Source organism: Caretta caretta, chromosome 11 (assembly GCF_965140235.1).
Source record: "Caretta caretta isolate rCarCar2 chromosome 11, rCarCar1.hap1, whole genome shotgun sequence".
Taxonomy (NCBI): Eukaryota; Metazoa; Chordata; order Testudines; family Cheloniidae; genus Caretta; species Caretta caretta.
The window spans coordinates 29,959,956-29,985,071 of record NC_134216.1 but is presented as its reverse complement, the minus strand read 5'-3'; the positions used below and the strand labels follow the sequence as shown (position 1 = coordinate 29,985,071).

Sequence of the window (25,116 nt, the reverse complement as noted above, 5' to 3'; positions counted from 1 at the left end):
TATTATCTAGGGCAAATTAAAAACCTATAGCACACATGGTATTAATTTATACATGATTTAAGTACAAGATGTATTTTCCAGTAGAATACAATGAAATCTGTTACACAGATGACTCCATATTTTTATGCCATTGTAATAACTTAACACATTATAACAAGAAACCATCCAGACATCTTTCACTTTTGCATGCTACAGGTTTTACAATGCTCTTTCACATAGGCAGAAATTAAAATATTCTTAACTAGAATTCTTCACATTTAAAAAAATCCTTTCCAATTTTCCTACCCAGTTGCTTGCAGTGCTCTTTACATGCTGATCGGATCTGTGTGTAGCTGGGAAAAAATGTTAGGTTATTTCGGTGTGAATGTGAATTAAAATGAAGATGATAAAGCTATTCGGAACAGAGATATTGTCAAGCCCTTAGCACAGATTACTGGTGGGGCAGGCAGCCATGAGTATAGGTCTCACTCACTGGAGACAGTCAGATATAAAATAGTTTTTATAAATCTTAAATTTTTGCTGAAATAAAACATACAGGAATTCATTATCTTTGTTCTTTTATTAGCATATTTCTGTGCTATTTAAAAAAAACCAAGTGATAAAACAGGTTACCTGAAGTATGATATTAAGAAAACCTCATTCTGCTTATATGAGGGGAACAATGACACATTGTTTTCTACAAATGGCTATGACTGATGAGGGTCAAAGGATGCCTAGCATCAAAAGTTTGAATTCACCTCTAGCAACAGGTGATATTTAACCAGGCACATATATGAAGTCAAGACAAGGACTCCTGTAAAACAAAACAAGCCTGAATCCAAAAAAAACATGGTGCAGGAAGGTGTAAATTACAGAGCTCCTGGTTCCCTGCACAAAGCCCAAGTGAATGGCCAGAAATGTCAGAGAAGCATTGGGGGAGGGATAGCTCCATGGTTTGAGCATTGGCCTGCTAAACCCAGGGTTCTGGGTTCAATCCTTGAGGCGGTCATTCAGGGATCTGGGGCAAAAATTGGGGATTGGTCCTGCTTTGAGCAGGGGCTTGGACTAGATGACCTCCAGAGGTCCCTTCCAACCCTGATATTCTATGATTCTATGAAGCAACAGGAGTTGGGGATAGTTTGGATGTTAGGGGAGGGGTACAAAATGACACCAAAATCAAAAGTTTGAGTGTTTGGAAAGTTAATGGAATTAACAATTGTGACAGGGAAAGTGGGGTGATCTGATAGGGCATTGGGCTTTAGGGTGCCTGCATGCATCCCACTCTGCCTGTTACAAATCTGAGGCCATTTCCAACTGGGAGCTATAGTTGCAGGTCACTTGCTTACTCCTAGTCAGGTGTCATACAAGAAGCTGCATGTGCGACTTTCTGCATCTCTGGATGGGGAACTGAGAAGGCTCTCTGCACCAGGCAGGTGGAAAACACCTGCAGGAGACCGGCTGGGGGAAGTGTCCGCCCTGGAAGAAGGGCTGTAAGGATGGTGAAGCCCTGGAAACAAACGCTAAGAGCTGAGGAGCAGTGAGACTGTTCTGTATTGTGGTGTTCTGAATATTTTCAGTAAAGAATGCCCAGTGAAGAGAACTGAAGCTGTGCCATTGTTTGGAATGTGATTTCACCTTCCCCAGCTGGTGAAAGGAAGATGAAAGTGGTTTGAGTATTGACTTCAGTGGACTTTGGGTCAATTCCTCCCCCCACCCCGAGCATCTGGTATAATAATGTATAAAACATCTTTACAATGGGGAAGCTTACAGCCTCAAGGTATATATAAGAATTGTTATCTTGCTACCTGGTTTTATGGTTTCAGAGCTAGGTATACCTTTGACTTCCCTCTCAATCTCTCCCCGGGCATCCTTTCCAAGTGACAGGCCTTCACCTGTACTTCTCTCACAGAATCCTGAGATTCACTCCACTTTTAAAATGAATCACCAGGCTTCAGACTCCCTTGCTTACCAACTGTATCACCTCAGCATTTCCAACTGCCTTTGGACCCAGCTATATACTTCACTCCAGGAGCTGTGACCAGTTTGAAAATACAGTGACAGAGAACAGTTTGTTTGAAACAAAATATTATTTATCAATAAGGAACTTAACAGAGAGAAAAGGCTTAAAACAAGAAAAGACAATATTAATATGTATTTAAGGATTATCTAAACTTAAAATTTACTTATTGCAGTTAGATAGCTTTGGTACCCCCAACCAATTCTCCTTGCTATCAAGCTGCAACCCTTGTCTCTTCATAAGATCTGCTTTTTAACTGCTTTCAAGTTCCACACACCTTGATTGGACCAACCCTGTGCTGATTCCACACATCGGTGGAGGTAAACCTCAAAGGAATTATAACATCCATGTTTGAGTACTATCCATTAGGACAGTCTATGGCTATTGATATTTGGTTCCTGCAAACTTAGCTAAGCCTGATTTAATTCTCATTTATTCTTTAGCCAGAAATATAACCACCAGCAAGCCCACAAAGATAATTTTATGAATGTTATAAATCTAAGACAGATAGCTCCCACATTCATCACAACTGGGCACAATTGATTATCTTGCTAAATCTAATATATATACCTCGAAGTCTATTGCCCTATGATCTCTCTGAAGAATTTATGGTGTTTAGATACATCTTTTGTTTTGTCTGCATGTGACTAATTATCGTACACCTTTCTTTGTATTTCAGGTGGGTATTTTTAATTTAACTTCAGATTTACTGCTGTAAAATTATGGAGTTTAATACTTATGTATATATTAGTTGTAGGTGGTAAGAAGAGAGACATTTTACAGAAAAATGTCCGAATATAAGCCTTTGATTTTAAAAAAATACTTTCATTAGAAGCACAACTTAAAAGTGAACTGATCACTCCATCAATAAGAAGGCTGTCCTGGGATTCTGATGATAAAATTAAAGAGCATTAAATTTATTTATATGGAGTCATCCTGCTGGTTATAAAGCCATACCATAATAGAGTCGGCTGGGCCTTTTCACCTCTTCATAGAAGTTGATGCACAGATGTTTATCTTTTTGGAATAATAATTCAAGTGCATTTTCATAGCAATCAGAGTACTTGGAAGTATTGTAAACAGACTAACAAAACCAGTATTGCACTTGTGTTAAATAGTATTTATAATCATACAAATATTAAGCTGTCATAAAAGGGTCAGTTTTTTCTCTTTTCTCGAAGTGGAAATGTGAAATGCATAAGTTACCTTGAATCTATGAAAATGGTAATTTCGTTTATCATAAATGAATAGAGAATTGCCCCCTCATTCTTCCCCTTACAAACATAAGAAGATTAACACAGTGCACAGCATATGCTGGGTCTGAGTACAACGCACATTCTAGAATGACAACTCATGATTAAAATGTTTTTAAAAGCAAATGACTCTACCCATCTTTCCCTGAATTATTGGTCTATGAACACAGGCAGTGCTTGGGGGGGGGGGAATCGGTACTGTCATGGCTACACATTGATATGCCACTGGCCTCATGTGGGGCTCAATAGTGTCCCAGAAAGCTAAATCACCCCTTCATAGCCTAGAAGCTAAGTTCCCTATTCTCCTGCACAGAATCAAACTCATAGCCCTTATTTAAAAGTCCATTCTTCTCTTTCTGCCCTACTCTCTGCATCATTCCATCCTGATACCAAATATGATGATTGTACAGATTTATTTAAAAAATATTTTAAGATCAGCATCCATAGGATATCTTATTCAGAGTACTCATTTAAACAAATATTAGATCTAAGGTCAAACATCTTTTCTAGGATAATTAAACAATTTTGAAAATTAGGGGCCCAGTTCTGTTCCAACTGAAGCTAATGGAGCAGGATTGGGCCTATAACCCAGGTTTTGGCTTACTATTTTACCAGATTTTGTGGTTCACTTTCACTCCAATTTTCTTCACATTCACCTCCCAGGCTGTATTCGTCTGAAATATTTTTAACCCATCAGCATTTTCAGGTTAGTCTGTTTTAGTTTTTTTTAAATGTTTCCAGTTCACTTGGTTATGTACATGGCTGAAGAAATAGGTTTCAACATGTCTTATGTTTTATGACCCAAAATGACTGACACCATTCTGTAGCATCATGATATCTTTTTGTCAGACATCTGCCCATTTCAACAACAGATTTTGCTACACAAATCTTGATAGTACTATGCAGTGTTTTTCATTTCATTCATAATGTTACTTCAAAGACTGTTTTCCAGTTCCACATATGTTTGCATTAGAAGCCTCAGCCCTAATATTTTTTTCCTGAGGTATAGCTGGGTAGATACCTATGAGACATTCCAAAGAATCGACACAACACACTGATCATCAGATCTTATCATGGTGATACAAATGAGCTTTAATTGATTTTGTACTGGGAAATAACACCAGTAAATAAAATAATGAAATGCATGCATTCCATTCCCTGTGTGCCCTGCTTTATAAAGTTGATTATCTACCGCAGGTAGACATAGACCATAGTACACACGTTCACATGAGCCAAGCTTTCACCCTAAATTGGAAATTTTGTGATTAACTGTAATAGGGCCATGATTATACCTATAGTACCTAAAGATTGGGATCCTTAAATTTGTTGTACCTATAATTAGTGCACTATTATGGCTCAGTGGTTGCCTAGGAATTGACAAAGTGGGCACTATGAGTTTCTTTATCTCTTAAAAAAAAAGATACAAAAAAGCAGACTCCAATGTGTGCTATGTAACTACATCTCCCTATCTCTGTTACCATCATTTTCGGTTAGTCAAACTCTCTTGTTCAATGGTGAGAGCTTCAAGACTGGAACTGTTTCTTCCAACATGCTGGTACAGAATCCAGCACACTAGAACCCCAATCCTGATTGGGGCAGATGGACTCTAAATTAATGCAAATAATAAGAAACTCTCAATCTGGGAGGACAATTCTTCAGTTAAATCAGAAGGGCAAAAAAACAACAAAGAAAATGTTTTCCCATTGAAACCTTGCACAACATCAAGTTGAACATGTCTTCATGAACCCAATCATTGACATTATGAATCAAGCAAATCCTTCAGATCAGCTTCCCAACATACACTTCTTGCTATCCAATTCCCATTCTATATAGATGGTTAAATATTTATAAAGAGGTTTGGATGAAAGCTTTACTAATGACAATTTAATTGACCAGTGACTCAGAGCAGGGCTTCATCTTCATTTATAAAGTACTCTTTGTGTCCATGGCAATTCACCCGCTGGATCTATTCCTGCTCCTACTAAACCCACTCAGTTTTGTTACTGACTTCTGTGGGAGCAGATTGTATTCGCCGAGGCTACAGCAGAGATTTCTAGGGCCTGGTTTTCAAACATGGGCAAGTGCAATTGCCACTTTCAGGGACTTGTGTGTGTGCAACTAGGTATCTGACTTTCCATGAACAATTTTGTTTATATCCACAAATTATGAACATGTTCTTTCTATTCTGTTTAGGTTCTTATGCTGTATCTATCACCACAATATTTGTGTTTTTTTGACAATTAGAGAGGCCTCAAATATTTGCAATTGCCCAGTGTTCTTGGCTGTCTTAGAACGTAGGGTCAAATTCTACTTCCAGTTCACCAGAGTGAATCCACAGTAACTCTACTGACTTTAGCCCAACTATTATTCTAGGGCAAGACAGTGTCTTTTTATTTGTTCTGTAATGCACAGTGCATGTTTCCAGTATTATGTAATTACTAATGGGTAAGTCATAACAGGAGTAGAAATAGCAATTTAAAGAAAAATATTTCCACCTTTTCAAGATGAAATTTTAATGTAAGAATCTCTAAAATAGCATATTGCGTGAAAACATGGGTTTCTCCTGGAATCAGTTCAATTTTAAAACACCACAAGCACACTTGCAGCACAGTCGATTCAGCTGTCAGAGATGGTTGAGGTAGTAAGTATTGCTGGTATTCTAAAAGAAGCTATGGATTATAGGATTCCATTTTCAGTTCAAAATGGACTGACAATGGGGAAAAATAATGTAAAGGAAGATTGTATATACATAACACTATGTATACAAAATCAAAGTATTGTACTAATTTATAAATGGAAAAAGGAAATTTAATCTTTTTCATTTACAGAAAATGTTTATCTTCAGATAGCTGGATTTCTCAGGTCATTGAGCTCTTGGCCCTTAACCAAGTGTTATGGATTGCATTCAAAGTGTGAAGGTAAATCATAACAGTCAATCGATTTACATCAGGTGATAGGGTGATGGCTGTAATAACACCAAATTGCTATATATTCTCAATTTCCCTTACAGTGACACTTTTCACTCTTATCTTGCAGAACAAAAAAGATCCAGATTTTTGAGCTCCAAACTTTCCTGTTATAATTTGCTGTTAGAAATTCTGTCTTAACATTTAAGTTCTGCTTACATGTTTTAATTAAAGATAAAATCCTATCTAAAGTATTTATTGCAAGTGTAATTTGAATCAGGGTAACATTTTCAAAAGCTCCTAAGTGGCTTAGGAGCCTATGGGCCAGTTTTTTAAAGGTAGTAAGGTACCAAATGATACACACAGGTGCTTGCAGAGGGATTTTCACTTTCCAGTTGCAAAACTCCCATTGACTGGAGTCTACCCTCAGATTATACACTCAAACAGAAGTTCAGTTTCCTTCCAACGAGTTCATGTTCATGGACATCCAGTGAAAAATTACCATGTGAAATTCCCTTCTTGGTGTATGTAAATCTGTCATACAAAATTTCTCACCCACTCTCTCTCTCTTTTTCTTTTTGTTTGCCCATAATTTCCATGCCCCTACCCTCCAGGCAAGGTTATACAAACACTACTTTTACTCTAGGATAATAAAGCCTACTTCAGACCCAAAGTCTAAATGTCCCAGTAATAATTCTCCCCTTTAAATAATCCTACCTGATCTGAAAGTGCTGTTTCCAATTTCTCTCTTGATCATGCATTTTCTAGCATCAAGGGGATGAAAACACAAATGAAGTTATCAATGTTTGTCTTTTTCAAAGCATTGTGACTATAAATCCTTGATGCAAATTGGGTTTTTCCCATAATAATGTGAGGATGAAACAGCCTTAAATACAGAAGTTTAAGTCTTCCCACAGTGTACTTCAGTACCATTCTCCCTATCTATCCATGGCCCACAAATATTGCCCTCACCTGTAAAGAGAGAAAATTCAGAGAAATTCTTCACAAAATATCCAGGCAGCCCAGATCTGACATGCAAAAAGTGGCATGTTCTCCCCCCCCCCCCCCCCAAAACTGCTGACCAGTTCACAGGAAAACTTGGGAGTTAATCCTGCCTGATTCTATTTATTTACATGTGTCAATGGCTGTAGTGCCTGAGGACTCCACAACTTCCTGAGGTAGGCAACTGTTCTTAGTTCCATTGTGCTGTTGGGGGAGCAGAGGTTCAGAATGATTAGTTTCAAAAGTGGCCACGGATTTTTGGAGCCATCTTTTGCCTGATTTTTCAAGGTTAGGGGAGTAGGCCACAGTAGGCCACTTCTTTGTGCAGATGGGATGATAGTTAATGGAAAGAAATATAGGACCTAACAATGATACCTTCCCACAGAGTATGACCTATATTATGATATGGGAGTCTTCAAATTAAAAGAGAACATGCTGCTGGTAGATATTTTGAACAGCTCCATTCTGTCTGATGTTCTATGATGGATCGTCCACTAAACTTCTATTTTATTAGGTTCCTGCTCTCATCCCTGCAAAAAGAGTTTGTGCACCACAAGGTTAAAACATCAGGGAATGATATCAGCAGGATGTTTCTGAACATTAGGGTATACTTGCGTAATTGAACTGTGTTGTAACTGAAAAATGCTATTTATAAAGGCCCTCCATGCTATGATGCAATGGATGGTAAATCGTCTACAGGTAAATATCAGAGGCTGCATTAGGAAGATATTTTTGGCAAGGGAACAGCTTGGTTGGTTTTGTGACATTGCAACTAAAGTCGGATTCACAGATCCCTTCATATCAAAACTGATTCTCTTTCCTGAACCAGCAAATTTGGATGACTTGGGGGAAAAACCCACTACCATATTATATAGAAATGGTTTTAAAAAATAACAAACAGTTACAATAGTGGTAAGAGGTGTTTTGGTTTATTAGTTTAGAATTTTTTTTTATTAAAACGAAACAATTCTAGAAACTAGTAGGTATATAAATCCATCTCAGAAGAGAAAATGAACTATGGAAATGTCTGACATTCAAAGACTTTGTTTCAAATGGACCTGTATTCATCAACAATATCTAGGTTAATTGAAACCACATCCTGTATCCTCCTAAGTAAACAGCTTTATTAAGAAGGACTGCATTCTAAAGAAAAGCCAATACGAATATATATCAGGAGTCCACTTTCAAAGAGTATTTGGCTATTACTAACGCAGGTTTGGGGAAAAGTTTTCCTCCCAGAAAAACTTTTAAAATTACATCACATGTGGGGGACAGGAAGTAGCTTTTAATAATGCTCTTAAAGAGACATGATAGATCTATCTGTGCCAAAGACAAGAAAGTGAGGTGACAGCCTGTTGCTGGTTATATGTTGTGAACTTAATTTTGATCTTGACTTGTATGAGGTGCATAGAGGGACACGCAGGTACAGAAGGTCAAATTACCTGGAGGCAATATCATACAATTTACAAGCAGTAACTATTACTGAGCATAGTGTTTCCTGAGAATTGATGACTGCCTAGAATTAATACGGTCATGGGCCATCAGTTCTTCCCAGCTGGTCAACATGATCATGATCCAATATTAATTAGTTGAAGTCTTTCCAGTAACTTCAATAGGAGATGGATCAGTCCCAAAGCCCCCCCAGAAATGTCCTTTTGTGTGATCACTTTTGCTTAAAAACTGAATCACCTGAAGTCCTGTTCTTGTTTCCTGATTTGAAGTGGACCAGTCATTTTTGTACAGTATATGCCAAATCATAAGGCTACTGCCTCATCATTTAAATAATTGTACAAAAATCAAAACCCTGAATTTTTATTCACTTGTTAAAAAATATACATAGGGTACATCTGATAAATGACAAGTACACTATGACATTTAAACCCAACAATTTTTGAAAGTTTAATATAGCTTAGATAAAACTGAGCTTGCAGTATGAACGAATACAAGAGTTTGTAATTTTGTATAATCCAAATAAACTTGTACATTTATACAATTATAGATTGCATGCCAGAAAATGCAATTAGTTGATTCTAATTTGAATATATACAATTTACAATAGAATTCAAGCATAAATTCAGCAGTAGAGAACACAGACCTGCTGTGCAGTCAAACAGAAATACTTTTGTAGCTTAAGCACTAGGGCTGGGCAAAAACAAAACATGATGAAATGAGAGAAGTGACTGTGCAAATAGAAATAAAATATTAACCCAGAATAACTTCAGTTTCTTTTTTAAAAAATTACAAACTAATTTATTCATGTTTGTTTGCATTTATCAATATTTAATCTTAACGTACATGCCACAGGACTCAGCAGCCTTATTCCCAGCAGGGAAGGGTGAATGTTTTGTGTTACTAAAGTATTTTGAATTAATCATAACTGAATATGTAGCAAAATATTTTGCAATGTCTAACATAAAAAGGACAGTACTGTCCAATTTCAAAGCATGATTTCTTCAGATTACTAAGGCCTGGTCTACACTACAAAGTGAGGTCAACCTAAGTCCACTTGTGTTGACCTAATTGTGCACGTGTTTAAACCAAAGCCCATCTCCTACCAACATAAGTGTCCATCACACAGCACCACCTCCCTGAGTGTCAGAGCCATGGTGGCCTACTTAGGTCGATGCAGTGCAAGTGTAAATACTGAATTACCTCTGTTGATCCTAGCAGTCCTCCAGCAGCTGTCCCACAATATGCACGTGCCCGCAACAATTTTGAACTCCATTGCCAGCCTTCACAGAGACTGGAATCCCTTAACCATCCCACCTCTCCATTAGCACCTCCCATGTGATTCTGAAATGACTCTTCCTGATCGCCTACCTTGGCGAGCACACCTACCAGCTCACCTTTGTTGTGTGTGTCTGGCCACGCTCGCTCTGCACACAGATTGCTCCTAGAGATGCTCCTACCTGCAGTAAACAAGAAGTCTTGGATCTCCTTGCCCTGTGGGGAAGAGAGTCTGTAAAAGCACAGCTATGGAATAGCTGCGGGAAATACAGACATCTATGTGCAAATTGCACAGGGGATACTGAAACTGCAGCACAATGGAGATGACCAGCAGTGCTGTGTGAAAATGAAGTAACTTTGCCAGGGATACCAGACGGGGAGGGGGGCAACAAGAAATCTGATGCTGCCTTGAAGACCTGCCACTTTTAGAACGAACTGCAGGCCATACTTGGCAGTGACCCTGCCAGCACCCTGCATTCTACTGTGGACGTTTTGCAGGAGCCTGAATTGCAGACCTGTTTGAATAGTAAGAAGGAGACAAACCATGTCATGAGCCAGAAGCAGTTTGATTTTTCCACCAGACTCAAACCAGTCCCACCATGCAAATGCAGATGAGCTGGCTGATGTGAAGGGAGCTTGGGTAAGTGTGTACATGCATTCTTTATAATCATTCCCCCTTTTCATTGTCAGTTATCTCATCTCCCTCCCAATCTTGCTCTTCTTCCCCATTTAAAAAATGGTGCCCAACTCATCAGCAAATTTAGAGAACAAGAACTGGTATAAAGTTAGAAAAAATGGTAGAGAATAAATTCAGAAAGAGTAATATGACAGTCTGATTACACAACTCACATCCAATTACTGCCCTGTACTCAGGCAGAAGTAGAACAAACAGAGGTATAATTGGTGTCCGCTTTTCTATTCTTTGGTTTGTTGGGCTGGGCAGGGGGCCATGCAGAAAGCTTTGTTCATTTGATTGTCCTTCTTATTCTCTCAAGCAATCTTGATGAAACATCCATGGAGAAACTGTGATCCTCTCCCAAACCTTTCTTAGGGATGACAGCCTTGTTTCTTCACCCCCAACATGAGATTTTCCCATGACACTCTGTGTTGCATTTGGCTGGCACCATTGCAGTAAATAGGCTAGCTGTGCAGCATACGGGTCCAGGCAGCTTTGGGATGCCATTTGCAGTGGCATTGTCTGTGCTGAGATATCAGCCAAAGTTACCACTGCCTGTGAAAATACTGCCAATATTCACTGCAATTTGCCTATACCCACACTCAGGGGCACCTAGCATTTAAACCTTCCATGCAAAAGAACAACCCCACACCGCTAATCACCATGGCTTGAGCTGCAGAGCGGTGCTGTAGTGAGACACTCCACAACTGAAGTGACAACTGGCATTTCTTATTACAGGGAATAACATGAGAGATTTTAGACTTATTGTTCCCTTTCCATTGTGGTTATAAATCTAATGCAATATCGGTCTGTTTTAATCAGCAACCTCTGATGTGGTGGTTTTGAGAGGTGCCCCCTCCAGATCTGCTGAATGTTTGATCCTGATCAGAAGGAGAAAGAAGCAGACTAGGGAGAATATGTTCTGTGAGATCTTCCAATGCTCTACAAACTCAAACTGTACACACAGGGCTTGGAGAGCCATATGACCATGACAATTGAGACAGACCAAGAATGGAGAAAGTGGTTGCTGCAGGAGAAGGAAAAGGCCCAAAAGGCATACTGGGCAATGCATCAGGACATGATGGGTTTGCTCTGACAACAAACTTAGATGTTACAGAGCATTATTGGCCTATATGCCCAGAGACCTCAGACTCAGTAGCTTTTCCAGTCCTTGGAAAGCACCACGGTCTTGGAAAGCACCACCACCCACCCCCAAGTAACAAGTGGCAGAATGGTATACATCTTTACTGCTACCACTCCACACTAGGGGAAAACAAGGAGAACCATAGCTACACATACACCTACCTGTGAAAACCAGAGGATCAGCCACACTTAAAAGTATACCTTTCTGTAGATGTAATCACTGGCAAGATATACCCCACCACAGTTTGGAAACCCCATTGCTGAAAGTCCAGCCACTATTTTCTGCACATTGCCAAGAGTCACAGTCCTGTGCAGCAGGACATGCTTAATGGCCTTACACATTTGGATGACAGCAGCTCCTACTGTGGATTTTCCAACTGCAACATGATTGGCCGATGATTGATAGCAATTTGGTATTGAAAGTTTCCAGAGTGCAATTGCCACTTGCTTCTCCTCTGTCAATTCAGCTCTTATTTTGGTGTGTCTGCACTGGAGGGCTGGAGTAAGCTTGGCACAAAGATGCATGAACATGGTCTTTTGCATCCAAAAGTTCTGCAGCCATTACTCATCATCCTAAACCTGCATTACAATGCAATCCCACCAATCAGTGCTAGTTTCTCAGGCCCAGAAGCAGAGATTCACCATGTGGAGCTGCTCTGGATATGCCCCCGCCCCCCGGCTATGTCTATTTGCATCCAGTTATTGTGCTTAAGCATATCCGTATCTTCCTTACTGCATGGCCAATTGTAGTAGTACTCATTCAAGTCCTGCAAATACAGGAGAATTGTTCACCTTGTATTAGCAGTGCTCATGAGAATTGTGCTGAGCTATGTCGGTTCCAGGCTTCTGCCACAGATGGCAGAAACAGGAACGCAGTTTGAATAGGGTGACCAGATGTCCTGATTTTTATAGGGACAGTCCTGATTTTGGGGTCTTTTTCTTATATAGGCTCCTATTACACCCCATCCCGTCCTGATTTTTCACATTTGCTGTCTGGTCACCCTAAGTTTGCAGGACTGTGGAAGTTTTAAAAAATGGTGCAAAAATTATAGGATTGGGGCAAGCACTACAGGATGAAGAAAGTGGCATGGTGGAAAACTGACTCCTAGTTCCCAGAAATCCCTGGCATTGCAGCAGATGGTGGCATGCGGCATACTGGAATACCCACCTCTGGTGCACTCCACTTTACACTAGTGGGGAGTTTTCACAGCGCCAACACAAGCACCAAGTGTGCGTGTGCCCAAGTGTATTCAAAAGTCTGCAGCTGCATGCCAATCAAACTTTTTCATGTAGACACAACCTAAGTAATTGTGCTTCACTTACACTTTATCAACAGTTCTAATTCTTATACCATTTGTATTCAGGTCCCACTAGCCTAATTTATTTACTTTTAAAAAAAATATACTTGACATTCTTGCACAAACTTATTCCAAAATTTCCCAAAAACAAATGCTAAAGTTAATATCTTAAGAGTAAGATTTTTTGTTTTAAAGTCCAACTTCCACGCTGCAGAAACTTACACAAGAGAAAAACAGGTGCCAAAAATTGCTTTGACAGGACTTTTTCAGACTTGTACGGCACAAATGTCAAATGTATTTTGTAAGAAACACTGCCATAAAGTATCAACAACAAGGGGACAATGAAGCTGTCAGAATTCATCTTTTAACACATCACAATTTTGCTCAACAGGCTTTTACAGCATGGTATTACTACACACCCCAAATAATGTGCAAAGGGCTGAAAGTTTAGCCAATGGTCTAACAAGCATGCAATGTAGATCACAGATCATTATAAACTGTGAAACTCAAAGGGTATATCTACACTACCTGCCGGATCGGTGGGTAGAGATTGATTCCCCGATCGCTCTGTTGTCGACTCCTGTACTCCACGGCAGTGAGAGGTGGAAGCAGAGTCGACAGGGGAGCGCCGTGAGGACGCAAGGTAAGTCGACCTAAGATATGTTGACTTCAGCTACGCTATTCTCGTAGCTGAAGTTGCGTACCTTAGGTTGATTTTCCCACCCCCAGTGTAGACCAGGCCTAAGTAAATGTGAAATCCATAAGTACATAATTGGCAGATGGTAAACAGTGCTGAGTATCATTTGTTATATTTGAATCAACATTTCTAGCAATGTAGGTTCCTTCCCTATTTTTCATTCCTTGCAACCAATTATAAATGAATTTTGCCCGATACTGGTAGATCTGCTATTATGATTATTTATTACTTTATACAGTACTAAAATGTGCACTCTCCCACTTAAGATGGTCCAAAGCCCTTTGAGTCAGAACTGCCAATACATGATTGAAATCAGTTAACACCACACAGCCTGATCAATGTATGTTCTGAAAGTAAAAGGATTCTTGTTCACTGGTTCAAAACTACTTTGGATAATTACATCACACACTTTGAGATCAGGATTAGTAGTAATTATTATTATTTTTGCTGTTGTCTTATTTAATTACCCTGTTTCCAAAAGTGCACCAGCTATACATTTATGGTCCAATTAATCACACTGACCCTTTTATGAACAGAATAGAGATGAGCCAACATAGAAATACTCATTGCCTGAAGGTACCCCGAAAGCCAGACCTATTCCTGAAACTCCAAACCAGATGCAGGAACCGTGCCAAAGTACCACTTCTAGTAATATCATAGCATCAACTAAGGAGCATTTTCAGATGCTGTGATGTATGCTATATAGAAGTTCAACTTTTAGTGGAAGAACAGACAACTCCAAGCAGAGCCAGAGGATAGGTACCAAAATGTTACCTACCCATGGTTGGCTGGAGGTACCTATACTATGCCATACCAGGCTGGCTCACCTCTGCAAAGAGAATTTAGAACAAAGTGAAAGGAAAAATAAGTTCAAAAATACATTTAAGAAGAGTTGACCTTTTGCCCTTCAAAACACATCTAAATGTATTTTTATCAGTTTAAAATATTATCACCATATAGAAAGCAAGAGGGAAAAATTCCCATAAAAGAGAGGGGAAAGTTGCCTAGATGGACTTTGTGGGCAATAAGAGAGCATTGACATTTTTTGGCGTTTCAGTAAATGATTTAGCAATTTTTGAAAATTCGGACAAATAATTCTGATTGAGACATTCCAATTTGGTTGGAAAACTAAAGCAAAAGATCCTGCAGACTCTTACTCAAGTGAGTAGTCCCTACTCAGACAAGTAGTCCCATGATGCACAAATAACAGTTTGTGCACACTCAGAATTATTTGTCCAACTTTTGGAGGGTGAAAACCCAAGAGTCTGCAGGATCTTTTGCTTTAGTTTTCCAATCAAATTGGAATGTCACAATCAGAATTATTTGTCCTAAATATGGAGGGTAAAAACCCAGTCCCATTGAAGCTAATCGGTATTTTGCCTTTGATGTAATCGAGACAAAATTTCACCCAGAAAGTCTAAGTAGTTGATTTTACATTTTTCTATTAGGCTGATACTATGGACATTAGAAAATCAAGCAAATGTGCCCATTTTGAATGTTTTGTTACACAAATATTATTAGTCATGAAACAAAATGATCTCATTATTTTATTTTAAAGTTTATACTTAAAATGTAGACATTTTGCCCAGCCCTAAATATTACATTTTTTGCTAACACCTCTTATAAAGTACACTTTAAATTCTCCCAGAATTGTAATGGCAGAAAAAAAATGAAGAAAATATTAAAGCAAATTATAAAATGGCACATAATTTAAGGCTAAGAAATTTGGTATTTCAAATTGACTAATGCTTATAGCCTCATTTTAAGAAAGAAAACATGCACCATAACTACTTGGTTTGAACAAAACGTCACAATCTACATCAGAAAAAAAATACACTTTAAATTAAATTATAACTTGTCCTGAAAATTTCCTACTTATGTTTTACCTACAACTTACCCTTAAGAAATATAGGTGAGAGTAACATCCCCCTTTACATATTTTCAGAATATACAATATAAATATAGTAAGAATCATGCCAGAAAACTATATGTAAAAATTGCACACTATTATTGCATGCTTGTTGTGACACTACATGCCAATTAATATTAGCTCTCCTATGACCTCAGTCTGGACTTCAGGTCTTTCATCATAACATTATACTTACAGTACATTATCTGGGAAGAACACTGCTGTCCCAGTTTGCATGTAGTGCTTAGGAAACTTTCACCTTTTAGCAATAAGACTCTTTCCAGAGGGTATGCTTTCCTGCTCAAATTGGATTGACTAGTAATTCAAACTTTAAATAATATCTAAATGTCTATTCTTGTTATGTAAAGCGATCAGAATTCATCTTCCTCAATTTTGGAGGAATTTTTCCCTCCATTCTAGCTCCTCCTCCTGACAATTTTTGAAGCTTTGGTGGCAAATCAGCCACAGACTGACTCATAGGATCTGACATCATCTTTGTAGTTTTAGATACCAGTTTCTCTTCTGAGTTGCCAGGAACTGAGCTTATTCGCTGAAGTTTCATAGGTAAATCCCCGATGCTGTAGGCCTTTTCAGAGGTTGTAGAACTCATCCTTAGCAGTTTTTTGGGAAAGTCTTCCCTTCCAGTCATTTTCTGCAGTTTTGAGGGTATCTTTGTACTAATGTCATCTAGACCATCTAGACATTCTACAGAATTATTCCTTTCTTTACTGTTACTTACAGCTGGTCCTATTAAAGGGGAAGATATAAGAAGCATTTCTTCCTGTTCTTTCACACTGTAGGGTGTAGTAGGGACTTCAAATGTTGCATGGAACTGGGAATAGTCTACTTTAAAAAATCCTTCCTCTAAGGAAATCACAGGGAAAAAACGGTGACCCCAGAGAACTTCATCTTCGGTATATGAAGTTCGGGCTTGACATGTCATCCCTGCAACAAAAAAGGAAATAAAAGTCTTGATAAATTATTAAGAAATAAAATTGCATAAGTAAAATCTAACTTGATTTTTGGATGTGTAGAATTTTGATTTGTAATATGTCCTATAAGCATACGTTAAGCTTTTTTCATGCATTTAACACACCAGTACTAATTAAACTCTGAAATCATTGACTAGCTATTTTGCAGATATGTTCCTGTATAAGAAAGATTGCTACATAGGCCTTTTTGTTGACATTCCCTGCACATTTTGCATTTTCCCCAATCTAATAATTCTGTTGAATCAAAATTACTGTAGTCTCCAATATAGAGCTGGTCAGAAAATGGGGGGGGGGGGGGGTTGGGAGGAAGGGAGGGGTGTCACAAAATATCTGAACCACTTCAGTTCTGTTTTTCATTTAATTTTTACTTTTGTCATTTCATAAATGTAAATCCGGTAGCTGATCAGTGAACAGAAAACAAATTTCACAAACAGTTTTGAAAAAAAAAAACCCACAATTATTTATCAAAATTTGACAGCCTGCTCTTCTCCAATGGGAGTCATATGCAAACAAGATTGCAGATCAGAACCTAACTTGGTACCAGTACATAGATTTACCACTGTGACTGGTACACCTAAAATGACACACAGATTAGACAGAGCTCTGAAACCTAGAAATTGGTTGCTGAGAGCTCACAGAATAACTATTTATTTATTTTTCTCCATCAAAACTTGATAGTTGAGATAGGCAATTTTTTATTTCTGATTGCATGCTCCTTTTACATACTCCTGTCCCTTGACCTGGGCATCCCAGCACAGTTAACATCCCTTTGAGATGCCAGTTCAAACCTGTCAGCGCTATTGTTTCTGGCTGTCTGCATATTCTTGGTTCACATTTTTAAGTTTTCTTTGCAACAATGAGGGCTATCAAAAATTAAACCATAAATTCTGATATTATCACATGACTCCTCAATGTTGGGCCCTAGGCCTATAGTGCTTAATTCATAACCCAGGCCTTTATAGACCCCAGATATCTGGGCTTTATATCAGTAAAGTAAATGTGGTTGTTATCAGGAGTTAAGTACAGCTGTAATAGGGCTACCCATACACAGGCATGCAGCAATCCCATAGCTCCTTTGGGAATGGGTATAGCAGTGTGGAATGAGCAGATTGCTTCTTCTCTCTCTTCCAATTAGGTTATGTATTTAAATTTGGCAACCCATCTAGCAGGCAATTCAGGCACAATACAAGACCCATTTATTTTGTTTAACAGTTCACTGAGTTTTGTTCTTAGTTGTTTTTGCTCATTTCTGTTTCGATCTCTGTAACTGAAGTATGTAGCTTCCCCAGCAGTGGACACTAACCAAAAGAACAAACTGCACTAAACAGTGTCGTTGTCCCACAAATACCAGCTACCAGAGGGGCCAATAGCACTCAGAGTGTGGGTCACGACTAGTAATGGAGACATAGATATTAAAGGTTTAAAGAAAAATGCTGGGGGGGGGAGGGGAACCACTCATGCTGCCAATCATTCCTGTATTATTGCTTTATATTGACCTCAAAGCAGTGTACTTCAGTTACAATGATTGTTTATGTGGTGACAGTTCTGTTTCCAAATTTGTAGATAACATTAATGTAGTTTAATGACCAGTTATTTAGATTAGAAATTAGAAAGTGACTAATATTGTTACATTAATGTTTAGCTGCGTCTTCGGGGTTTAAATGAATAGTACCAAATCTTGAGGGCTTAAAAGTTCTTGTTTATTCCTATCTCAGCATAAAAGAGGCTTTGTTTATATTTTCAGGGAGCAGACCATCTGCAATGCAGAACTAGACACAGATTAGTCATCTTGCTATCCAAGGAACATTACCTTCTTTGGGAGCCAAGAACTCCCAGGTTTTGCACTGACATAGAATGTGGCAGGTCATTTAATCGCCCTTAGTCTTAAATCCCCCACAGGTAAAATGAAGATAATACATTGCCTAAAAATGCTTACGTTAACTACTAGATGTGATGATTAATCAATTCATATTTGTAAGCACCTTGAAGATATGATATATGCTAAATAAATGCCAAGTATTGTTGTTACTATTTCTCTGTAGCATTTTACAGGCCATATTTTTAACATGTTCCCCTTTGTGTGTCACTTGCAAGAGTATATCGGCACGATCATATGCCCACATAGGTAATGGGTTCTGCATATGTAAATTCTACTAACTGCACATACAAATGATAAAAAACATATTTTTCTTAAAGAAGTTTTATATCTGTAATATTTTAGAACATATTTTGATGTATTGGCATATCCCACATGATATATAATGTTGTTAGACATCGAAATTTTTTAAAAAGAAAGTTAAACAACCCTCCCAAAACTTGCAAATTCTTAGTCTTTTTCCACAGAATTTATATTCTCACTCTCACTCTCACACGAGTAGCAGGAACCTGCACACTTTTGAAATGTATATTTAGCCAGATTATTCATAAAAATAATCCGTTTTGCAGAACTTGCTCTAATATTCGCTTAATTTCAAACACTGCTATCACCGAATACTTGATGTACCTGCCCTGCTCATCCAACTACAAAATCCAAACAACCCATACTAATAGATTGTGTTTCAACTCTCCACTATGTATTTTGCAATTTCCTTCTCTCTGTGGCCTCACAGAAGTGTGAAATAGTGAGCAACTAGGAGGAAGGGCTGTGTAGGGCTATAACAGAAGGGGAATCACTCCTGGAACTGGTTCTCCAGTCCCTTTTCTGGGTTACCACTGTCCATTTGGTATCTCAACTGGTGCCCTGTACCTGGAGCATGAGAATGGTCAAAGCCACAGTATTCTAGCATGAATTTGTTCCATTCCATCTGCTTTTGCACAGAAGTAGAGAATTATTAGCAGCTGCATGTTTTATAACAAAGACCGCGTATGAGCCAAAAGAGATCCCAAACATGGAAAACCAGTTAGAGGAAATATAAAAAGAGAAGCATGGCAAAAACTAAAAGATGCAAAATTGACTCAAGGCTGCTAAAGGGCATGGCCACTTATATGTTCATGGAAGAAAACTAGCCACAATTCAGTCAGCCCATACATATTAAATGTTTATTTGTAAACATGACATAGGGTACCTCAAAATAGCACCCTGTAACCCCAATACTAGTGTATGGTTATATTTTGTACAAAGAATGCCTTGTAAGGTATCAGTAAAAGGCATGATCTGCTGAAACTCATTGTTCTGTGGAAAAAAATGCAGATCATCATTATATATGGAGTTATGAGATTTTGCTATATGGTTATTATTGAAATATGTTGTGAGTTTAGGAGATGCCCACATCTAGCTCACCAATGGCTACAAAGGAGGTGACCTATACCCAGGTGGGTGTTAAACAACCATTATCAGCCATTGACCAGCAGGGGAACTGTGAACAAGAGATTTACAATTCAATAAGAGACAGTTATGCAAGCACCACACCATGGGGATTGCTCAACTCTGACTCACCAAATCCCACCAGGACATGCCTGGGCCAGTATTTTTCCAGATACATGAATTGAGAGTACAAAATAGAGGACAGTGGCATCATGAGATCACCTGCCCCATCTACTCTGAAGGCAACAAGAACACTAGGAAGACAGAGATCTTGAACTCATGAGATTGGTCCCAAGCTGCAAAGGGAATTCAGCCTGTGTATTAAGAACAGTAACCTGCCTGCAACATCCAGTGGGGTGAGAGAAGCTTAATGAGTCTAATAAAGTTTAGGATGTAGAATGTGTGTTTACTTTTTATTTCTTATGTAACCATCGCTGATCTTTATGCCTAACACTTATGACCACTTATAATCTATCTTTCTGTAGTCAGTAAACTTATTTTAATGTTTTATCTCTACCAGTGAGTTTGTCTAAAATTCTTGGGGAATTTGCTCAGATTACAAAGGCTGGTGCATTCCACTGTGAAGCAGCAAACTAATGAGCTTGCATTGTTCAAGAGACGGTCTTGAACAGTGTAAGAAAGTATATCTCTGGGGTGCAAGGCTGGGAACTGTGAGGAATTTGCTCGCATTTCCTTCTGTACAGTTCATGAGTGGCTTAAAGAGCATTCATACAACTTTGTTGGCTGTGTCTCTGTATGCCAGTGGCCACGTGATAACAGCAACTGGAGGAGTTTGTTGCTTGTCACTAGCAAAGCATTGTGAGAGACACAGCCTAGGCTGGAGAGATAAGGGGCACAGTGGCCCCACAGTTCCAGGCTGTATACCAGGGGGCTGGGCATAGTAAAGCAAAGAATTTTCTGGGACCCAGAAAGATGGGGAAAATAGTTATCTGTTCAACAATGGCTAAATGTTGTTTTGTAATATTCACTTTTATGCACTGTACAGTACTATATGGTAATCCACTTTTATGTACTGAGCTTTTGCTAATCTCAAAATGTTTGTATTGGCTCCTGTTATAATCAAGTGTTTAAAAATGGGGTTCCTCCTCTCATTTTTTGCTGCTAATGTCAACCCAATTCCTGACATCATCCCAATTCACATACCTGAAAATTTGAAATAAAAATCAGTTTTCAACCACAATACAGTTTTAATCAGGAGATTTAGGAGAAATAAGGAGAATTGAGTGTAAGGAACAGTCTATATATTCAACAACTACATTTTCATATCAGTCATTGCAACTGATTCCCATGGTGGTTTGATTTGACTTTTTTTTTTATTTGCAGTAATCTGTGAACATAATTACATTCTAAATCTACCAACATATTTTGCAACTCTGTTAATTGCAATTTTACACTATTATTACAAACAGTAGGAATGGCTAGTTTTGGGTAAGATACACATACATGAGCAAACGTCCTTGTTTTAGACAGCAACAAAGGACAACACTCAAAAATGAGAAATAAAGTTAAATGAAGGCTTTGAAAGGTTAAAAAAAACACACACACTATTGTCAGAATATAATCTTTGACAAAGCCTTACCAAATCCACCCCGTTTTGCTGATTAACAGTCTTTCCTGGAAACATATCTTTCATTTTCAAATTAATTATAATAATGCAAACAGGTATGCTTCAGTGCATCATACTAGTATTATTCTGCCAGTTTTGTTTTAGTTCTTTTCATGGTCATTTCAGCTTTTTATTAAAATGAGGAAAAAGAAAGCATGATATCTAAGTCCTGCTGCACAACAAATCTTCAACCATAAACATCTTCCACTCAGGTAAGATATATTATTTATACACAGTGATTTTCTTTCTAATTATGTCTCATGTATATAAATTAGATTGATGACCTGCTTTCTTTTTATCCCAGGGCTTTTCAATTTTTATTATGAATTTACCATGGGAAAGAATCACATCACACAACAGATCGCGAAACACATTTTAGAGTGTTAATTATGTTGAATACGTGGCCCATCTGTGTCCTTTATTCTGCAGTTGTTCATTATCTATGGAGGCACAGCCAAAGAACAATCCGACCAACAGGACCTTCATCTTCAGCTTCTTTTTATCTCATGTTAGCTAGGGAACTCATTAGTAGATGGGTGTTTGTCAGCAATATATGGAAAATGAATACAGCAGCACTGGAAATTAGATCTATGATTACTGTAAACATCATGGTTGTTTAGCTCTGTTGACCTTTTGTTTAGTGTAGTTAACAAATTACATAAAATGTAAATATCTCTTTACAAAAGAGATAATTGACAACAAACCCAAACTGTGGGCTTTGATGATGCAGTTAAAATTATATGTAATTCACTATGAAAGAGACACCTTAGTGAGATGCAAAGTAGGAACAGCTCAAGGGTTACTGTCTAGTGTACACTGATGACTAGAAACAGCACAGATATTACAGCATTATTTTTGGAAGAGGACTTGTATGGAGCTTTTGTGAGTCACCAACTCGTAAATTACAAACACACAAGTTTGTGTGTCATTAAAAATGAGTCATCTATACAAGCCTAACTCAGGCTTGGCCTACACTAGCAATTATGTCAATATTACTAATCCCTGAATGACATAGTTATACCCCTAACTCCTAGTGTAGACAGCACTAGGTTGATGGGAGGGCATCTCCCATTGACATAGCTACTGCCTCTCAGCAAGATGGAGTACCTATGCCAGCGACAGAAGCCCTCCCATCGGTGTAGGTAGCATCTCCACTGAAGCACTAACGCAACACAGCTGCATTGGTGCAGCTGCACCTTGGCAGCCTTCTAAGTGTCGATAAGTCCTAACTGACATGCTGGAGTAATTTACGTATTTATTTTATTTAGCGTGTGCATAGTCATCTAACCAAGTGTTGGCATCTTCAGTTCTTCTAGGCCACCGCTGAACCCAGTCAGCAGGCATTCAGCGACAATGTGCGTCATCGTCTGTATTGCACCACAGCTGCACAAAGGGCTGTCACAAAAGTCCCAGTGATACTGGTTGGCTGCACAGAGACTTTGTCTGGTCCAGAACCTGTTCAATAGGGACCATTGGCGATAGGGCAGGTCAAAACCAGGCGGGCAGATTGTGGGGTCGGCAACGAGGGACTGGTTGGGGATTATAACAGACATCCATTCCGCTCGCCAGAGTGTTTCCACCCTAACAACCTGGCATTGCGGATGAGACCATAATGGCCGATGTGATGGCAAACGTGCAGCTGGTGGTTTAAAAAGGTCATTGTACAGTGGCAGGCTTCAGTTGGCACATACTTTCTCTAGTAACTTGCCAGTGGCAACCTCGTGTCTGACATGAGGAGGAGCAATATCGCTCAGAACTGGAAGCCATGGGAGTGGAGTCAGACACAGGGTGATGGAGACAATACGCATGGCAGCATGTAACTGCGTATCCACAAGTTTGATGTGTGCCAATCGACTCCACATTGGTACGCAGTACTCTGCCGCCAAATACGAGGTAGCAAGAGCTGATGTTCGCAAAGTTGAAGCATGGGCACCCCATGTCAAACCTGCCAGTTTGCTAAGAAGATTGTTACACGTCTTAACTTTAGCTGATGTTTTCTTCAGGTGGCCATGGTAACTCAGTGTGCAGTCTAAGGTCACACCTTATAGATAGACTGGTTCTACTTCATGCTTCACCTTCTGACGATTCAGATAAACATTCAGTTCTTGGGTTGTGCTGGCATAATGAAGATGGAACAAACTGGAGACTGTTTTTATGATGCTTGGCTGGAGGCGCCAAGTCTTACAGTAGTCATAGAATCATAGAATATCAGGGTTGGAAGGGACCCCAGAAGGTCATCTAGTCCAACCCCCTGCTCGAAGCAGGACCAATTCCCAGTTAAATCATCCCAGCCAGGGCTTTGTCAAGCCTGACCTTAAAAACCTCTAAGGAAGGACCTTAAAAACCTCTAAGGTAGTCAACTAACTTTATCATGTCCCAGTTTAAGATGGCATCAAGCTGATTAAATGTCCGGGCCTCGGTACTGCAATAGATGTTGTCTGCGTAAATGAACTTTTGTGACTCTGTTATTGGCAGGTCATTGATGTAAAGGTTGAACAAGGTTGGAGAAAGCACAGAGCGCTGGGGTAATCCATTGCTCTGTCTCCAAGCACTTGTCTTCTCCCCCATATGGATTCTAACTGCCTATTGCAGACGAACAGTTCAACGATGCCTGTGACCCAAGGTAGCAGGACCCGTGATACCTTCATGAGCAGGCCAGTGTGCCATACCACATCATATGCCGCTGTTAGATTAATGAAAACAGCGCCTGTTTTCAAGTTTCTCTGGAAGTCATTTTCAACAAATGGTCACATGTACTATGTCCTCGGCGAAAGCCAACTTGGTCAAGGCTCAAAATTCTCTCCGCGTCGGGTAATACGTGCTGTTCCACTGCCTTGAAGCACACTGACAGCAATAGTATGGGATGATAGCTTGATGCTCGACTTGGGTCCTTTCCAGGCTTTAGGAGGCCAATGCGGTGTGCCATATCTTCGGTAGCCTGCCTTCACTGATGACTCTGGTGAAGAATTTCACAAGCCAAAGCCGAGCACGGGGCCTAAGGTTTTTCAGGAATTCTGGAAATATGTTGTCATAGCCCACAGCGGTTCCACACTTGATGCTACCCAGTGTCTGTTCCAGCTCTCTTACAGTGAATGGTTCTGGGCAGCTTCTGATCTGGTGTACAAGTTTAAACATACACCATTCATTCCTCACTTGTCTTCGCACCTGTTTTTCCAAAGGCGCTCTGGCCACTTTAAGTAGGTGTCCAGCTACCTGGTTGGGTGTCATTGGTTGGGTGTCACTGTTGGAGTAATGCAAATCAGCAACACATCTGTCTCTAGAAACTACTAAAGAGACAGATGCTGCCATGCCAAAGAGGGTGAGGAAAAGATAGGACAATGGTCCTGTCCCCTTTTGGGATCCGCCTGCCAGAGGTTTGAGGAATGTGTTGACGCCTTTCCCTGGTTTAGGCATATGTAGGCCTCTTCTCTTCTGTTGAAAATAACTTCATAAACCTCAACAGAAGAGCAGAAAAATCCTCACTTTTTTTTTTAAAACGTGAAACACTGAAAACAAATTAAGGGTTTGCATGTGAGAGAAACTGAACCAAGCTTCACATACAGAGTGGTTCAGAGCAGACAGTGTC

The 25,116-nt window shown here is 39.2% G+C and overlaps 1 protein-coding gene across 3 annotated transcripts in view; it reads right to left on the bottom strand.

Moving 5' to 3' along the window:
- The window catches only part of KCNJ3 (potassium inwardly rectifying channel subfamily J member 3), a 298,653-nt gene that overhangs the window by 82,474 nt on the left and 191,063 nt on the right, over positions 1-25,116 (bottom strand). The window contains exon 3 of one of the 3 annotated variants that reach the window (XM_075117833.1): positions 8,954-16,552. The exons of 1 other annotated variant lie outside the window; for it this stretch is intronic. In XM_075117833.1, the coding sequence (XP_074973934.1) occupies positions 15,966-16,552 (587 nt within the window). In that variant the 3' untranslated portion in view covers positions 8,954-15,965. Of the gene's footprint in view, positions 1-8,953; positions 16,553-25,116 lie in introns of those variants that run through there. One more of the 3 variants, XM_075117836.1, reaches the window with a different exon arrangement.